The 20,282-nt window shown below is 37.3% G+C and overlaps 1 protein-coding gene and 2 long non-coding RNA genes across 5 annotated transcripts in view; 2 read left to right on the top strand and 1 right to left on the bottom strand.

Annotated features, from left to right (window-relative positions):
- adamts17 (ADAM metallopeptidase with thrombospondin type 1 motif, 17) overlaps window positions 1-20,282 on the bottom strand; it is a 328,430-nt gene that overhangs the window by 218,987 nt on the left and 89,161 nt on the right. For all 3 annotated transcript variants that reach the window (XR_015495085.1, XM_087260202.1, XM_087260203.1), the window contains exon 7: window positions 4,236-4,279. Coding sequence is in view for 2 of the 3 variants with exons in the window: in XM_087260202.1 (XP_087116328.1) it covers window positions 4,236-4,279 (44 nt within the window). In the remaining variant the exon portion in view is untranslated. The remainder of the gene's footprint in view (window positions 1-4,235; window positions 4,280-20,282) is intronic.
- LOC147843028 (uncharacterized) lies at window positions 2,137-9,024 on the top strand. Its single transcript, XR_015495391.1, has 3 exons — window positions 2,137-3,319; window positions 3,396-6,093; window positions 8,799-9,024. It is a non-coding gene; the product is annotated as an uncharacterized LOC147843028 (long non-coding RNA).
- LOC147843027 (uncharacterized) lies at window positions 11,220-14,059 on the top strand. Its single transcript, XR_015495392.1, has 3 exons — window positions 11,220-11,322; window positions 11,504-11,834; window positions 12,380-14,059. It is a non-coding gene; the product is annotated as an uncharacterized LOC147843027 (long non-coding RNA).

The following is a 20,282-nucleotide window of genomic DNA, read 5'->3' as shown; positions in this document are numbered from 1 at the left end:
GTGCTGTAGTTAGAAACATAGTTCCTGGCTGGGCGGTTTACGTTATAACTAACGTGCTTCAAACGATGGATTTGTGACAGAGAAAAACTACGGGTTTTGGGAAACACTCGTCACTACATCATTCTCTTCCCAACCTAAGCACCGTACTATGATAGTTCAGCCACGAGTTGTGTTATTGTTTGGGAAACGCACCCCTGGGCTGAAGTGTAAATTGCACCCTCTAGTGCAGGGGTCTCAAACTCAATTTACCTGGGGGCCGCAGGAGGCAAAGTCTGTGTGAGGCTGGGCCGCATAAGGGATTTCACAAAAAAAAAGTCCTTAAATGTCATTATTAACAGTTTTAATTATTTCTTCTGAACATGAAGTGTCCTGAACATTAATAGAGCATTGAGTGAAGATTATGAACAGTTCTTCTGAACATGGCATCTTTTGCCTACTTCTTGCTGCCAGAGACTTGACAGCGCTTCTTCTCACAAATCTGAACCACATTTGGCTTTAGAGCGGAAGCAGTTGAGACCCTCAGTATGGCTTGAAGATGATCATCATTAAGTCTAGACCTGTCTAGACTCACTCAAAACTTCCATTCCCTCACCTAAACAAAAGGCGTATATATGTATAAATAAAACATCCCCACCCCACTCCAGTCACATCAGTCTGTACCAGTCTGTATCTACCTATAATATATATAAGATGCAGGCTGTAGCTAGGTAGGTGGCAGGCTGCAGATAGGTAGCTAAGTGGCAGGCAGGGGCGGGAACAGCTTACCTTGGTTCTGGCCGGCGCGAGTTCCCTCCTAACACTTCCCGCCCGTCACAGCGTCTAACAAAGGGGCGGGGTGCGTGGTGTTGTCACCGGCATCCCCGCCCCTTTGTTTACACGGCGGGCGGGGAATGCCAGTGACCGCTGTGTACGGATAGAATCAGCGGAGCGGGGATCGCTCTCTCTCCCCGCTCCGCTGATTTTGTCAGTGTACAGCGGTCAACGCGGGCCACAAAATATTGCACTGAGGGCCGCAAATGGCCCGCGGGCCGCGAGTTTGAGACCCCTGCTCTAGTGGATTCATGCAAGAAGAGGATGACCGAGAGAAATTTGAGATCATCAAAAAGCATACGCAGTGGTCTTTGCTGGATTTGCAAAAACAAAAGCTGCGAGCAGACGTACCTCCGGTTACGTATTTCACTGTTCCCAGGAATGTAGACCTGCGTACGTATCCGCAATGAGTCTGGGTTGCTCTTTTAAAAGTCACCTAAATGCTTTTAACAGTGTAGGAACAAAAATACTATTAAATACAATTGTATGTTAAAATACAAATGTTGTTTTTTCTGCATTTTTTTTTTCAGTCCTTTGTGTTCAACAAAAAAAAAAAACTCAAACAGGTTTTAAACCTAAAGTGGAGGACAAGTAAATGATCACAGAACTTAAACCATGCTTTTAACCCTACAGCCAATGGACTGGAGACCATATACAGTCAAATAACTGAAGAATTACATCATGCGAGTGTTAAATGAGAAACAAAGATGTGGAACAGAAATAGAAAGCCTGCTTATCTTATGTGTCTTGACATAGAGGCCTTTGCTTGGCTGCTATCACAGACTGCGAGTCTTTCACGGTTGATGTCAATGTTCCCTAAAGAAACTGGGCCACCCGTACAGAGAGACGTCCATTCAGACTCATCATTCTAGAGATGCCGTTCCCAGTTTCTCTATAATAGCACCACTGTGACCGAATCATTGCTAGCATGCCGGAACAATTATGGGCTGCTCCGATTGTCTGGAACTGAACAAATGGTTCTTGAGGTGCTTCTATGCGCTTGCGATCTGTTCTGGGCGTGATGATGGTCTCATGGTATGCAGATGTAAATGAAAAGCAGGACCCTGACGAGTGTGTTTAGAAACTCCTTTAACAAACACCTTTAACAAACAAATTCTGCTCCAAAGCCTATTAGGTGGGCTACAAAGTCAGTATTGAAGTTGCTTGTAGATTTAACAAAAAAACAAATCCATCAATCAATCAGTCAAGAGCAGTGAGTGACTTAGTCCTCGTCTTTTGTTGTTAAATTAGTAATGATAAAAGCTGCAGGAATATAGTGTCACTTTAAAGGTTCACGAGTACTTTTTTAGAGATTTTTACAGATTTGTGTGTGTTGAGCATCAGTTAAGACAATGTTAGCACCTGTCAGCTTTAATTGTGGGGATAATTTGGAGCTTTTGTCAGCTAATTTCAGCTTCCGGGTTTAAAATGAAGTTTCACAAACTAATTTCGAGAGGAGCACGTGATATGATTGACTGCAGCTGGCCACTCATCTACACTCATTAGCTAGCCAATCGGATCGATCCAAACTCACTATAAATAACCTAGCTAAGATCTACTCCCTTATCTTCGTTTTCCGAAGAAACCCCCCATCCACCCCTTCTCCTCCTTTCCTCTTTTGCCGAGGGGAGCTCTCGAGAACACCTGACCTCGTGCTCCTCTCACATGCTTTATGGACCTGGCGGGAGCCCTGGGCTCAACTATCTCCGAGCTCAGGGTTCTCTCCCGGGACAGCATGCCAAACCTGCTAACTTGCTAACAAGTTGTCAAACAGTATCTAAGTGTGAACTCTTGAAATGATTTTTGAGGCGGGATCAAAATCAGCGGCGTATCGCAAAACTGCAAGTACAAAGATGACGCGTCAGTTTTTCATTATTATTCATAGCGGAGTTTTCTTATCCTATAAGAAGAGCCTGCTTCTTAATTATTCATGACTGCGCATGCTTTCCAAATGCTAAGAAGACCTGCCAGTGCCAAGCTGTGAGACACAGGCCCACGGCACACAGTATTTAGCTGTTCATGATGGGTCGTTTGTGTTTGTTTCCATGATCCACAAGGTTTGTTGCATGTTTTTCCCCGCAATCCTGTCAGGGCCAATACAGCAAAGCTGTATGTGTATAGCAAGCATTTTTGTCAGGAGAGCAGTACGAAAACTGAAGAATGGCGAATGTTGTCTTTTATCAGGAGTTCGTTCACATTTAGACACATCACCGTTCTGCTGTGTTCACCAAAATCTTTTAGATTACCAGCAGGGCTAATGGTTAAAATAGACAGGGCAAGAGACCTGCAGCACTGAGTCTGCATTCAGACCCGGGGATTGAGGGAAAAGACCTCATTGTGTTTATATAAACATGATTATCTTTATAAGGATATAAATTGTGGTTGTGTGTATATGAAATTACGAATAACAAATGTAGCAGGGCATTAAATTGCTGTTTATTTCTTTGCATTTTACCTCTGTAAATTATAAAATCATGCATTTCCTCACAGTTTGTGTCTCATTTTGTGAGTCGACTGACAACAGCTGTTCGCTCCCCTCCTTCTCCCCTGCTGGCCACACCCACTCCTGCCCTTCGCTCGCGGAGCTCCACGCCCATTAATCATGCATCTTTTGAAAAAATTCTGAGGTAGACCTGAACCGAAAGTGGGGGGTGTCATGACCCTTTAGGAGCCATGCAGTTTTGATTTATGCTTTAATTCACACATTCTGTCTCGTTCTCAGCACTTTACATGTGTTTATTACATAACAAGCAGGGGTTAATGTGAGTTGATCACTAAACCCCACATTTTGGACACATTTTTGCATGTATTTGACTATTAAAGTGCTTATATGCTTACAGTTTATGGTAAATTTACACCTGTGTGTCATACCTGTCAACATTGGGATATGAAAATAAGGGATGTGCCCACTATAATAAGGGATTTTAAAAATCTTTTAAAAATCCCCAAATTACTAAATATGTTCACCTGGAGCAGTTTCATTGTAAATAAACAGTTAAATGGTCAGTAATAAGTTTTATTATTATTATTATTTACAAAAGAAAAATAAATAGCATAGCGGCAAATGAATTAGCAAACAGTTTAGCTTATTAAAATGAACAGTTATTATAAAGAAATATAATCAAATCTCCTTAGCTGTTTCTTCACTTACGAACTTACTAACAAATGAATCTCTTATTTATTTTGATTTGGGTTTTTTTTTCCGTTTGATTACATAAAACAAGTGCACACATTAAAGCAGTTCTGAAGGCAAAAGGGGGTCCAACCCGGTACTAGTAAGGTGTAACTAATAAAGTGGCCGGTGAGTGTATATTTTATATTATGTTTTGAGGTTATTGTGTGTGGTTGTACATTCCCACAAAGCAACTATGAAAAGCATTCACAAAAGAATAAAATATATTTTTAAAAAAGCTAGATATACTCACCAACTGTGTCACAAGGCTCATCTTTGTGGACGCAGAAGTCTGTTCTAGTGAGAGGAAACAAGACCAGAGAGAAAAAGAGAGACACGTTTTAGCTAATAGTAAGAAAAGAAAATGCAGTCTTTTGAAGATTAAACCTGAATTAGGTCAGTAGTATTAGCCCTCCTGTGTATTTTCCCCCTAATTTCTGTTGAACGGAGAGAAGATTTCTAAAACACACTAAACATAAACATTTTTAATAACTGATTTATTTTATCTTTACCATGATGACAGTAAATAATATTTTTCAAGACACTTCTATACAGCTTAAAGTGACATTTAAAGGCTTAACTAGGTTAATTAGGTTAACTAGGCAGGTTATTGTAATTAGGCAAGTTAATGTATATTGATGGTTTGTTCTGTAGACTATCGTAAAAAATATATAGCTTAAAGGGGCTGATAATATTGACCTTAAAATGGTGTTTAAAAACATTTTAAACTGCTTTTATTCTAGCTGAAATAAAAACAAATCAGACTTTCTCCAGAAGAAAAAAATATTATCAGACATACTGTGAAAATTTCCTTGCTCTGTTTAACATCATTTGGGAAATAATTACAAAAGGGGGTTAATAATTTTGACTTCAACTGTATATATTTCATATCACAGCCTCTTGTGAATAGCTAAGTGAAACGTTTCAAATTGCGATTGTAATTTGATTTCGATTTATTGCACAGTCCTACTCAATGTAAGTGTTTAGTTTTTACACTTACCAAGGAAAATATTTAAACAATACAAACATTTTTAAAAATGTAAAAGGTGTTCAAGGTCGTTGAAAAAGTGTTGCTAGGTGTTTGCTAGGGTGTTCTGAGTGGTTGCTAGGCGTTTGCTAGGGTGTTGCTATGTGGTTGCTATGTGTTGCTAAGGTGGTTGCTAAAGTGTTGCTAGGCAGTTGCCAGGGAGTTGCTAGGTGGCTGCTAGAGTGTTCTGAGTGGTTGCAAAAGCATAGTGAGTGGTTGCTAGGCAGTTGCTAACATAAATTAGCATAGTTCTAGTATGAATTAGCATGTTTCTAGTATGTTTCCAGTATGAATTAGCATGTTAGTAAGAATTAGCATGTTGCTAGCATGTTTATAGGATAAATTAGTATGTTTCTAATATGATTAGCTTATTGTTAGTATGTATTAGTTTGATGTTTGTATGTCCAATGTTAAGTCAATGGCAGTTTTTTTTTTTTTACAATGGAAGTCTATGGGACAGTTGCTAGAGTTCTGTAAGTGGTTGCTAGGGCAAAGTGGTTAAAAGGTCATCAGTGACTGGCAGACTGGTAGTCTGAGTTAAATGAGTCCAAATTTAAGTCTGTATGACAGTCTGGCGCAAAGTTTTGAGATCATTAAGTTTGGTCCAATGTTAAGTCAATGGGACTTTTTTTGAAATTTCTGGGTCTGTTTTCGGAAAACGGTAATTCGGATCAGTTGGAAAAGATAGAGCAACCAGATTCAGACCAGTTTGGAGGTTTGGTGTTAGTTTGGTGGTTGTAGTATGAACGGTCTAGGAGGAGCTGCACATAGAAATTAGTCTCAGAAGAAGAAGTTCATGTAGTATAACAGGTTGTTGGCTTTTTCAAGCCTCCATAATAAACTGACCATTTTAATACAAAGCCAAACAGAAAAGAAGCTATAAGTAACAGGATTTGCACAACTGATGAATAACATCATAAGCCTGAATGTATCCGTGAACAAATACGAGTTTCTTCAGCTTTATTGTGCTTGTATGGATGCCTTTTGTATGAACTGATGATGTAATAATGCACTGTGGGAAAACCACAGCACTTTTGGTGTAATTGTGAGTTTTTCCTCCACAATGTGTTGATTGGTTTAGGGAGTAACACTTCAAAACCACAGTAATTATCCCAATACAGCACATTTTCTTTAACTATTCTGTTTACATGAAGACTAAACCAGCCACAAAGCTCAAGAGAAGCAACAACAATACAAAAAAAGCAAGCAGACAAGAGTGGCATGAACTCAAAACGACACTAAAACTGCAGACAGCAAAGGCAGAAGAGCATTTCTGTCACTTCTGATGAATAAAACCGCTAACTAGGACTCAAGACTGACACTTTACACACATGAGTGAGTCACAAAGCAAAAGCCTGTCAAAAAGTTGACTTAATGTCTGGGTTGGGTTTTACCCCCAGTCTAGCTAAAAATATGATGCCCAAATATGTTATATGGAAACGAAATAAAATACAAATACTGTGACGTTAGGCAAGCATCAGGGTCCAGGATAAAATAAAAGAAAGAAAGAAAGAAAGAAAGAAAGAAAGAAAGAAAAACAAAATAAAATAGAGTAAAATAAAATTAATAAAGAAAAAAGAAAAAGTTATATAAAATAAAATAACATAAAATAAAATAAAATAAACAAAAATGTATTAAAAATAATCCAATTAATTTAAATAAAAAATAAAAAAGCTAAAAATATGTTCCTGAAATATGTCATATGAAAACAAAATAAAATACAAATACAGTGATGTGAGGCAAGCATCAGGGTCCAGGATAAAATTAAACTAAATTAACAAATAAAAAAATATCTAAAAATAAAAATAAAATATAAATACAGTGACGTGAGACAAGCATCAGGGTCCAAGACAAAATAAAATAAATTTAAAATTAAATATGTTCCCCAAATATGTAATATGAAAATAAAATAAAATACAAACAGCCACATGAAGCAAGCGTCAGAGTCAAAAATATAAATAAAATATAAAAAAAATAGAATAAAACAAAACAAAAAACAGCATAGCTAAAAGTATGTTCCTAAAATATGTAATATAAAAACAAAATAAAATATAAATACAGTCTTCATAGGTCCAAGATAAAATTTAATTAAATTTAAAAAAATTCAATGAAATTAAATAAATAAATAAATCAATCAATCAATCAATCAATCAATCAATCAATCAATAAATAAATAAAATATAACAAAAACTAATAAAATAAAATAAAAAATACAAATATAAATACAATTAAAATATGTTCCCTAAATGTGTAATATGAAAACAAAATAAAACACAAATACAGCCATGTGAAGCAAGCATCAGAGTAAAAAAATAAATAAATAAATTTACATTAAATTAAATTAAATTAAAAAAAATAATTTATTATTATTAAACTAATTTTAAATGAAATGAAATTTAATTAAATTAAATACATTTCCCAGTACTGGGTTGTGGCTGAAAGGGCATCTGTTGCGAAAATATATGCCAAAGTAGTTCGCAGTTCATTCCGCTGTGGTGACACCTAATAAATCAGGGACTACGACGAAGGAAAATGAATGAATCATTGAAAATAAAATAAAATATTCTTTAAGTTTCTTTTACTTTAATTGGACAGCAATAAATTCAGTCTTGTCTTTCGTTCATTCGCATAACAAAAATACTTTCAGTATCATTAGAATATATAAAAATTAAGATCTATATGTATTATAGTACTATAATAAATGTAAATGTTTTCTAAATGTTACAACATAGAACAAATTTGGCAAATTTTGATGTCTATATGCCTAAATCCATTGAGTTGCTGCCATATGATTGGCTGATTAGAAATTTCCGTTAACGAGCCGTTGGACAGATGTACCTAATAAAGTGGCCGGTGAGTGTATTTTACCCCATAATTAAAATGTCTTTTGCGTTCAACATTATTTTGTAATAATTAAAAAAAAATGTTTTGCAAAAGTAAAACAACAACATGTTTTACTCAAACGAAAGCTTCATTTAATTTGTATTACAACATGTAGAATAAATTCAAGGTGTAAACTTAATAAACAAATAATAATAACAATACATCACCTCAAGAAAAAAAACATAATAAATTTAGCATGAACTCAAAATAAATCTACATTTTACAAATATCATATTTCATTTTTACCTGCATTTTATCAATAAGTTATTCAAAATATTAAATTCATAAAAAAAAACTTTACTTACAATAAATAAATAGGCTTATTATGTTTATTAATATAACTTTAGTGAATGTAATTTGATTTGGACATTGTCAGGGGGCGTCTCATGGGAGATATTTATTGCATTGTGTTTTTGTCGGCTCAGTGTTCTGCCACTCCAGTAGGGTTAATATGTGTGTGTGTGTGTGTGTGTGTGTGTGTGTGTGTGTGTGTGTGTGTGTGTGTGTGTGTGTGTGTGTGTGTGTGTGTGTGTGTGTGTGCGCGTGCGTGCGCGTGCGTGTGTGTGAGTGTGATTATTATATCAGATCCGTGTTCCTGTGGAGCAAATGGAGCACATCTAAAGGCCAGTGCTGGGTGTGAAATGGCAAACAGATGCTTTAGAAGAGGCCGTTTTCCCACGCACCCGTCAGATGACTGAGCAAGGTGCCGACAGCGTCCTGTCAGCATCTGGACTTTAATCAATGAAATGTTACACTGCACTTATATGAAATACTCTGCAAACGTCCTAAGCACAATACCAGATTTGTTGGCCTTTTGCACAATTTATAATCATTCAGTCTCTTTATTTAAAAAAAAAAAAAGTAAATACGTACAAAAAACAACATCAGTTCCTCTTCAAGCAAAAGTCCATCCCAAAGAGGGAAAAAATCACTTTCGCTCACGCTCACGCTCAATCTGCCCAGTTGGTGGAATGAACTCCCTAACTGCATCAGAACAGCAGAGTCACTCGCTATTTTCAAGAAACGACTAAAAACTCAACTATTTAGTCTCCACTTCACTTCTTAATCTGCAATTGCCTCTCTGAATATCACACTAACTGTACCCAAAAAAAAAAAAAAAAAAAAAAAAACACTACTAACACTTCCCTTCTTAGACTTTACAGACCTGAAACTTGCCTTTAGAACTTATTCATTGTTGCTCTTAGTTGTGTAAATTGCTTCCTTGTCCTCATTTGTAAGTCGCTTTGGATAAAAGCGTCTGCTAAATGACTAAATGTAAATGTAAATGTAAAAATGTCTATGTTTAATGTGGCTGCCCTGTTTTGTTCTAGTTGTCCAGACGTTTTCTGAAATAATGTGCTGGTAATGTCAGGCTTCTGTTAGCACTTTGTAGAGTGTCATATCTTTCTTCTTATTGTCCAGGGGCCTCATGTACGAACACTTGTGTTGAATTCATACTAAAACATTGCGTACGCACAAATCGGTAAATGTGCATATGCAGTAAAAAATTCAGATGTATGAAACACTGCGTACGCTGAATCCCACGCATATTGTCTTTGTACATCCGAATTAACGTGAAACTGAGCGCATGTGCATGAGCGCAAAACCCCTCCCTGCCTCCTCCCCCTAATAAATATGGTAATCACTCTACTTTGGCACAACCAAATGAAACAGCAATGGCAAAAGCAACACAGAATGAATGAAACAGAATGTGATTTGGAGGTGCTGCTTTTGGAGGTAGACCGGAAAAAAACTGTGTTATTTGCAAGTTTGTCCTCCGGAATTAATAACAAAGGAAAAAAAAAGAGCGGGAGAGTTTAGCTGACGCGGTTAACACAGTTGTGTCTGAACATCGCACTGATGAGTGAATTTTAAAAAAAGGTCCGATGTAAAGGTGGAAAATCGTGTAGTGTCTATTTAGGCTAAGTGCAAATAGCACACCTCATTGGAATGAGCTAGTTGAGTGAGTCCCATCCGTCACCGTTTGATTGACAGAGACAATATAACTAAAGAGAGCGGACGTTAGCAGCGTGAGTGGCGTAGCTCGTTTCAAGAGTTCACACTTAGCTGCTGATTGATAATAAAGCTAGTTTGGCGTGCTGTCCCGGGAGAGAGCCCTGAGCTTATAAGATCCTCGAGCCCTGGGCTCCCTCCAGTTGCAGGGCAAGAGGGGAGTTTGAGCTCAGGTAGATCTCGATGACTCCCCCTCTTGCTTGTTGTAGCTAAGTGTCAGATATGGATGCTGAAAGGTGTACTTAGAGTTTAGCTAAAGTATTTATATTAATTGTTTAGAGTGCTTGTTTTTGTACTGTGAGAGGAAACCGGAGGGCCCGGGGAAAACCCACGCGACCACGGGGAAAACGAGCAAACTCCGCACAGAAATGCTGTCTGGTTTGGAAAGGAATTAAACCAGGGGCATTCTTGCTGTGAGGCAACAGCGCTAATCGCTGGCCACCCGTTTGAAAGGAGGGAAGTAGGGTTGGGTGGGGGGGTTTCTTCAAGACGAAGATATTGAGATGAGAAAAGTCTGGTTATTTATAGTGAGTTAAGGATCATCTGATAGGATAATCAGTCATTAGCTAAAGTTGGAACAGCCGTGAACAATCATAAGCACGTGATCCTCTCGAAATTTGTTTATAAATAAACTTCACAAATCGTATGACAACATTTTTTGACACGATCGATCATGAACCCGGTTCGAATCCAGCGTCTGATGAACTCCTTTTTTCCTCTCTCTACATATCAGATTTTGCCAACTCTTCATCACGAGGAAGACAAGTAGGAATCATTAATAAGTGTGTGTATTATGTTAAGCGCATTTGAGCATCACATATTATTTGCACATTTATTGAATAGAAATGTTTCAGATTCACGTATGCAAATTTGTCTTCAGATGGTGCCTTTATAGCAATGTGCGTGCAGTCGATTGCTCCGAATACGTTGGGAAAACTGGCGATTTCTGCAAGCTGCACTTTAATGTTTGGCTGGTCAACTGTATGTTATGGAAACCTTATATACCTGCTGGACATGCGAATGATCCAGTCCCATACAGCTGCTATTGCACGGCACAAAGATACTTTGTAGTGTGCAATTTAACCCAATTGCCTATAGGAGTCACCAATGGAAATAAAAGTTTGGGTGGACCATCTCATGTTCATTTTATCCATAGTAAATCCAAACATGAGCGTGAAATCTGGCGTAAGCAAAGTTTTTGTGCATACGCAGCGTTGATACATGAGGCCCCTGGTGATTTTATACAGCCTCTATAATATTCAGGTCTGGACCCTGTGGAGGCCATTTTACGACTGTCTGTGTTTCATCAGCTGTTTTCTTTCTCCAAATAGGATTTCACTGCAATTATCAAATCATTATTACTTTCCAGAGTTCTTCTTTAGGTTTAGAGTGTCATATCTTTCTTTTTTTTGTCCAGGTGATCTCATAAAGCCTCTATAATATTCAGATTTGAACCCTATGGGGGCCATTTCATCACTGCCTGTCTTTTGGCAGCCCTTTTCTTTCTCCAAATAGGATTTCACTGCAATTAATGGACCATTGTTACTTTCCAGAGTTCTTCTTTAGATTCAGTGTCACACCTTTCTTTAATTGTTTAGGTGATCTCACACAGCTTCTATAATATTCAGGTCTGGACCCTGTGGGGGCCATTTCATGACTGTCTGTGTTTCATCAGCTGTTTTCTTTTTCCAAATAGGTTTTCACTGCAATAAACGGATCATTATCCCCTTCCAGAGTTCTTCTTCAGGTGTAGAGTGTCTTATCTTTCTTTTTCTGTTTAGGTGATCTCATACAGCCTTTATAATATTCAGGTCTGGACCCTGTGGAGGTCATTTCGTGACTGTCTGCTTCAATAAGTCGTTTTCCTTCTCCAAATACGATTTCACTGCAATTAGCAGATCATTATAACTTTCCAGAGTTCTTCTTTATGTGTAGTGTCATATCTTTCTTTTTCTGTCCAGGTGATCTCACACACCCTCTATAATATTCAGGTCTGGACCATGTGTAGGCCATTTCATGACTGTCTGTGTTTTTTCAGCTGTTTTCTTTCTCCAAATATGATTTCGCTCAAATTAACAGATTAATATCACTTTCCAGAGTTCTCCTTTAGGTTTAGAGTGTCATATCGTTCTTTTTCTGTCCAGGTGATCTCATACACCCTCTATAATATTCAGATCTGAACCCTGTGGAGGCCATTTCATCCCTGCCTGTTTTTCATAAGCTGTTTTCTTTCTCCAAATAAGATTTCACTGCAATTAACGGATCATTATCACTTTCCAGAGCTCTTCTTTAGGTTCAGTGTCATATCTTTCTTTTTCTGTTTAGGTGATCTTATACAGCCTCTATAATGTTCTGGTCTGGACACTGTGGAGGCCATTTTATGACTTTCTGTGTTTCATCAGCTGTTTTCTTTCTCCAGATAGGATTTCACTGCAATTAACGGATCATTATCACTTTCCAGAGCTCTTCTTTAGGTTCAGTGTCATATCTTTCTTTTTCTGTTTAGGTGATCTTATACAGCCTCTATAATGTTCTGGTCTGGACACTGTGGAGGCCATTTTATGACTTTCTGTGTTTCATCAGCTGTTTTCTTTCTCCAGATAGGATTTCACTGCAATTAAGAAATCATTATTACTTTCCAAAGTTCTGCTTTAGGTTTAGAGTGTCAAATTTTGTCTTTTTCGTGTACAGGTGATCGCATATAGTCTCTATAATATTCAGGTCTGGCCCCTGTGGAGGCCATTTCATGACAGTCTGTGTTTCATCAGATGTTTTCTTTTCCAAATAGGATTTTACTACAATTAACAAATCAGTATCCCAATCCAGAGCTCTTCTTTAGGTGTAGAGTGCCATATCTTTCTTTTTCTCTCCAGGTGATCTCATTCAGGCTGTTTAATATTCAGGTCTGGACCCTGTGGAGGCCATTTCATGACTGTCTGTGTTTCATCAGCTGTTTTTTTTCTCCAAATAGGATTTCACTGCAATTAGGAAATCATTATAACTTTCCAGAGTTTTTCTTTAGGTTTAGAGTCTCATATATTTATTTTTCTGTCCAGGTGATCTCACACAGCCTTTATAATATTCAGGTCTGGACCATGTGGAGGCCATTTCATGACTGTCTGTGTTTCATCTGACATTTTTTTTTGTCCAAATAAAACTTCACAGCGTACGGATCATTATCATGCTGAAAATGAAAACTATTACCACTTTGCATAATGGATTAAAACCTGTCCTTTTCAGCATTCACAATTCCATAAATTCAGACAATATTGCTAACAACACTGGTAAAAATGCAGCTCAAACCAGGACAAACATCCATACACCTACTGGTTTTGTGGTAAAGGATCACATGTATCCATTACACCATCAGTAAAACAACAGATGTAATGTTGGCCTAAAACGCTTGCACAGCACTGAATACACATATCAGGGGTCAAGGTGTCTGTCGAGAAGTGCAGACAGACAGAAGAGGGCAGATAGACACTAATGCAAACACCAAACAGTACTTGATGTCTGGAAATCGTCCAGACTCACATGGCCCTTTCCGTTTCCCCGCTGGCTCAAATTCAAACAGATTGGTCTGTGATTCACATGCAGACGGCACATCTCCGCCCCGCCACCAAAGGAAACCCATCTGACATTCAAGAAGATCTAAAAGACTTTGTTTCCTGCTTTCTCAGAGCTGCACAAAGTACTAACAAGCAAACTAAGAAAGTTCCTGCACTGTAAATATATCCTGTTAATTTATTTTGCGAGTTTTCTGTTTATTTATGGTTGTGAATTGCATTATGGGACATTGCCTTTTGCTCTGTCATCCTTTATGAAATGTAACTATGAAGTTTAACAAAGTGGCTTTTATTGTAATTAAAGTAGTTTGAATTAATGTACTGTGCAAATAATAATAGATAAGCTGCAAAAATGTTTTTATTACTTAGGGCCCTATCATACACTCTGTGCAATGTGGCGCAAGGCGCTACGCAGTTGTTGTTTGCTAGTTTCAGCTTGGCCCAAGAGTCATTTTGACGTTTTGTGCCACGCAGTTTAAATAGCAAATGCATGTGCGCTCATATGTACGCCCATAGGTGTTTTGGTATAAAAAGGAAGGCGTGTTGAGGCGCAATTTTGAGAAACTATAATATATATTTTTTAATAGACCAGAACAAAGCCGGTCTATTGTCCAGCGCACAGTGCGTTAGTTGTGCGTTAGCCTGGCTTACAAACTGCTCAATACACACAAGATGTAGAGCAATACGCAAATATCTTTACATATGAAAAATAATTTTAAAAAAGCATATATATATATATATATATATATATATATATATATATATATATATATATATATATATATATATATATATATATATATATATATATATATATAGAATATAAATAAAAAGGATTAAAATATTACAAAACATATTATTTTCTAGCCTATATAAAGATAAAAACCACACTTTCATGCCTTCTTCATCTCGGGGGGCTTTTTCTGTTTATTCGTGACAATTTGATTTTGTATAATGTGAGGTGTGTTTGGATATACCTGAACACACAATTATTGTTGTTCATTTATGGAAATAAGAACTGAATTTGGAAAAAGTTTTGAAGCAAATCTTAACAAACGAATTAAAAATGAGCCAACTGACATATATACAGTTGAAGTCAGAATTATTAGCCCCCCTGAATTATTAGACCGCTTATTTATTTTTTCCTCAATTTCTGTTTAATGGAGGAAAAAAAAAATCAACACATTTCTAAACATAATAGTTTTAATAACTCATTTCTAATAACTGATTTATTTTATCTTTACGATGATGACAGTAAATAATATTTGACTAGATATTTTTCAAGACACTTCTATACAGCTTAAAGTGACATTTAAAGGCTTAACTGGGTTAATTAGGGTAACTAGTCAGGTAGGGGTAATTAGGCAAGTTATTGTATAACAGTGATTTGTTCTGTAGATTATTGAGAAAAAATATAGCTTAAAGGGGCTAATAACGTTGTCCCTAAAATGGTGTTTAAAAAAAAAAGATTAACAACTACTTTTATACTAGCCAAAATAATACAAATAAGACTTTCTCCAGAAGAAAATATATTATCAGACATACTGTGAAAATTTCCTTGCTCTGTTAAACATAATTTGGGAAATATTAAAAAAGAAAAAAAAATTTGAAGGGGGCTAATAATTCTGACTTCAACAGTATATATATATACATATATACACACACACACACACACACACACACGGGGGGGGCTAGGGTTATAACCCTTTAAATCCTAATCAAAGACAGGCAATATGTCAATCTGATCCATTTTTTTAAACAAACAACAGTTTCAGAGGAAGTGTATGTACTTTATGCAACTAACAGCGTGAGATCCAATTTATTTTTTAACATGCAAAAGTTTTAGATAAAACATGATTTGGTGTGCAATGATCTTTAATGAGCTTTACACTGATGATAAACCACTTAAAGGGGACACACTCTCTCCTCTCTGTGAGACCAGTGTGTGTGATTTCTTTATTAACGCTCCATATTTCTGGAAAAATATACTGTTCAATTCTGAGTGTGCGACATTCATTCATTTTCCATCGATTTAGTCCCTGATAATTAGGGGTCGCCATAGTGGAATGAACCGCCAACTATTCCGGCATATGGTTTACACAGCGGATGCCCTTCCAGCCACAACCCAGTACTGGAAAACACCCATACATTCTTGCATTCACACATACTCATACACTACAGCTAAATGAGTTCATCCAATTCACCTACACTGCATGTGTTTGGACTCTGGGGGAAACCGGGGCACCCAGAGGAAACAAACAGGGGGAGAACATGCAAACTACAAAGAGAAACGCCATCTGGCCCATCTGGGACTCAAACCAGCAACCTTCGTGCTGTGAAGTGACAGTGCTAACCACAGTGCCACCCTGCTTGAAAAATATATATATATTAATTCCAAACCAACTTAATCTTGTCATATGATTTGCATACTGCAGCTCTCTGATGATTTAAAGTGCTTCTTTTATCTACACTTGTAAGTCGCTTCGGATAAAAGCGTCTTCTAAATGACTAAGTGTAAATGTAAAGCAAGCACTATTAAACAAGCCAGCACAGGGTCAGCGTCAGTTCAAGAAGAAGCAACCTCTGAATTCTTCAATTAGCTGTCGACATTGAAAAGAATTCCTGAGACTGGCTCAACCATCCAAAGACGTCTGCTGCTTCCTCTTGTAATTTTCTCTGGCAGGGCTGATCTCCAGCAGCCTTACAGTCTCTAATTTCACCAAAAACAAGTTTTAAGCTGAAACAATGACTAAGTGGTGAGGAGAGCCGACATTTCTACTGTGGTTTTAAACACACTGTAGAAAAAATTTCTTAATTGTATGGTATATTTTCAGCAGCTGGGATGCCGGAAAAAAAAACATGTTAAATTACAGAAATATACCATAAAATAATAAATATTATATTACTGTCACTCTGGAGAGCGATCGCTGGTTCTCACACGAACACTAAGGACTACACTTCCGCCTTCCCCTGGACTACATATTCATACATGCTCTCCGGTTACACTCACACATGCTCACTCATCAAGACTGATTACATTCTCACCAGCTGAGCCTTGTCAGAGACTGATTACACACCCTACATAAGCCACTCATTCACCCATCCAGTTTGCCGAGTCTTGTTATCAGTCACTAGTAACACTACAACGCGTTTTCCCAGTCTTGTTATCTTGTGTACCGACCATTAACCTCTTTGCATTTGCCTGCTGCCTGCCTTTCTGACCTCTAGCCTGTATTCGACTTTGATCCTGGACTGTCTCCAAATACCTGTTTGCACCTGTGTTGACCATCGCTTGCCTGACTTTGAGTAAACCTGCATGTGGATCCAAAACTCCAGTTGTTTGTGTCACTCCCCGACGTTACAATTACAGAATTTCCTTATATTTAAATTTCTGTGATTTAATATTCGTTGTTTTACGGTAAATTTATGCACTGCAAAAAAATGCTTTTCTTACTTAGATTTTTTTTAACTTTGATTGTTTCTAGTCCAAATATCTACATATTCCTAAATCAAGAAGAATTTTCAAGACAAGAACAACATATTGTCTTGTCTTGAGAAATAATATGCCAATATTAAGTGAGTTTTTCCTTAAAACAAGCAAAATAATCTGCCAATGGGGTAAGCAAAGTGAAGTTTCATAAACTAATTTCGATAAGAGCACGTGACATGATTGAGCACTGCTGCCCACTCATCCATAATCATTAACAATGCAATCAGAGTGATCTTAGTTTACTATAAATAGATCATTTTCTTCTTACTGCTCTATCTTTGTTTTGGAAGAATCCCCCCTTTCACCCCATCTCCTCCTTTTCCCCCCTTTGTTTAAAGAGGGAGCTATCGAGACCTACCTGATCTCGGATCCCCTGATATGCTTATTGACCAGGCGGGAGCCCTGGGCTCAAATATCTCCGAGCTCAGGGTTCTCTCCCTGGAGAGCATGCCAAACCTGCTTTAAATGCCAAGCATATCTAAGTAGGAACTCTTGAAAAAATCTTACGTCAAAAGAAAAAACAAGATAAATTTGCTTGTTTTAAGGAAAAACTCACCTAATATTGGCATATTATTGCTCAAAACAGGACAATATGTTTTGCTTGTCTAGAAAATGCATCTTGATATAAGAAATTTTAGATATTTAGACTAGAAACAAGACCAAAAATCTAAGCAAGAAAAGCATTTTTTTTTGCAGTGTGTAATTTAACAGCTGTTATTTTAAGGTTTTTTTTTCCAGTACCCCAGCTGCCGGGAACGGATTCGAAAAAAAAAATCAGAAAATTACGTTTATCTGAAAAAACATTGCTGAAGTCAGATATTCTGCTTTGAAAATGTGCGTTACGTGCTGGAAAGTTTGTCTTTGTTTTTTAGTTTTTATTTTTCAAGTTTTTTTATTTTTTATTTTTAAATTTTCAACAACTTCAAAAACTCTTTTCACATTGTCATTATGGGGTATTGTGTAGAATTGAGGAAATAAATGAATTTAATCCATTTTGGAATAACGCTCCAACATAAAAAATGTGGAAAAAGTAAAGCGATATGAATTCTTTCTGGATGCACTGTATATGAAAGCCTGCAAAATACACTTATATGACAAAGAAGCCATGAAAACAAATGCTTTTATGTTACTTCAACTAATATTGATCAGTTAATTGGCTTTAGCTACATTCTTAAGTAATACAAAACTTAAAGTAACTTGATATTTTGTAAGTTGAGTTGACAATAAAAGAACTATTAATTCAACAAAAAAAAAATGTAGGCAGCAAGATTTTGTTTACAGTGTAGGTGTTTTGTACCTATTGATTCATTTATACGTTAACATACATTAAAGCCTTGACATGAAGTGGTTTCTAATTTACCTTTCCAAAGGAACAGCTTAACTGCAGTGCGCTTTAAATTAATGAGTAGGTTGTAGTTTGTGAGGCTACATTATCAAAGTAGTCTCCACAACCCTGATGGCACCACAAGTAGGCAACAAATGACAAACTAAACATCAGAGGATGTTTTAAGTGGTTGGGAAAAGGGAAGAAATCGAATAGGCTTTTGGTATTAACAAAGATGTTTTTGTTTATACACGTCAGGCAGCTAAGATGGATGTGTCCTGTTTTAGGTCTCAAGTCTTCAGACGTGCTCTGTGACGTGTCTCTTTATTGCAGAGCGGTTTTGATGTGGGCTTCTGGTTTCCCTTCTTGTTCTTCCACAGTATAAGTGAATGTGACACACACAGCTGGGTGTTGAAGACGGATGCCGTTCAGTGATGGAGGCAGTTAGGCATGCTGATTTCCATTAGCACCGACACGCATGGAGGACGTGAAGGGCCATCCTGTCACAAATGTAGGGCTGTGTGAAATGACAATACACTGTCATGATACTGTATATATGGACAAAATAAAAAGTCTAGTTTCATATTATGCCCTGTTTTTTATTTTGTTGTGTCGCAAAATACCATGTTCTCAGTAATACTATCACAAGGGGTGCATAATCGTATGGCCTCCACAGGAGGAGAGCGCATTAGGATCAAAAACTTAAAAAAACGCCTGTGTCTTTGCAGTGATTGGGATAAAAAGCCGACAGAGCCTAAAAGCTACCTCTGATTTTACCTTTGATTTTTGTAAAGAGAATACAAATAAATGATACTTAATTTCTACACTGTAAAAAATGCATTAATATGGATCTTTGTAGCTGTTTCCCCATCAGTTATATACATTAGAGATTTATGTTACATCTAATGTTAGGGTGCTTTCACACCTGCCTTATTTAGTTTGATTGAATCGCACTACAGTGTGTTTTCCCTTTTGGTGCGGTTCGTTTGGGCAGGTGAGAATGCGGCAATCGTACTCGAGTGCGCACCAAAAGCGGGCCAAATAAACGTACCGAGACCTGCTTGAAGACGCTTTCAAACGAACCCTGGAGCGGTTCGTTTGTGGTGAGAATATGATCCGTACTAAAACAGGTCCAACCGCAAAAAGTACTGCGTGTTCTGGACTAATCCGGCTGCCGTAGGCCGATGCGCTGTGCATTATGGGATACAGAGGAAAAATATTTGTTGACAGCGCTTTACCAACAGAGAGAGAGAGAGGGGGGAAAACATTACCTGATGGATCGTTGGTAATATTTACGCAAGATGACCATGTCGCAGTTTAGCTAAATTAATTCACGTCTCCTTCTGAAGTGACGAGCGATGCATTAAACACTGTTTTCCAGCTGCGGCCGCGCTTCATTTTCGTAATGTATAGTTTGTCTAAAGCAGGGATACAATCAGAAAGCGCAGTCGTCCCTTCAGAGTAAAAGGTTTTGTTTACCTGCGGGAGTTCATTGGCATTTTCCCGCACGTAAATTCTGACCAATCAATAAGCAGCTTAGAAAATACATTCAACAACATCTGGCCAATGAGAGATGTGGATTTTGTCAGATGACTGCATTTTGGTTTGTTTTAACTGGTTTGGACCAAAGCCAGCAGTGTGGTGTGAAAACGACCCAAAGAAGGCAGAAGATGCAACAATGTATCATTTATTACCCTTGGTCTGGACCAAATGAAGCAAACTACAGATGTGAAAGCACCCTTAATAAACAATGTTTATTTCATTACTTTAATTTTATGCATGTTACCATGCTGATGTTTAGTAGCTGCAAATGACACTGGGCACCTTCTATACCCTGATACACCTTTCTGCTTGTGGGCAAGTTGTTTGTGATGAACATTGGTTCATTATGTAACTTTCTTATCACCACCTGCATATGGCTCAGCATGTCTATCTGTGTAACAAAAGATGTGTAGATGTTAGTAATTCAAAATATGGACATATTACATATATAAATT

This window comes from Danio rerio, chromosome 7, assembly GCF_052040795.2.
Source record: "Danio rerio strain M-AB ecotype USA chromosome 7, GRCz13ab, whole genome shotgun sequence".
Taxonomy (NCBI): domain Eukaryota; kingdom Metazoa; phylum Chordata; class Actinopteri; order Cypriniformes; family Danionidae; genus Danio; species Danio rerio.
The sequence above is the reverse complement of the archived record's forward strand: the minus strand, read 5'-3'. Positions and strand labels throughout refer to the sequence as shown.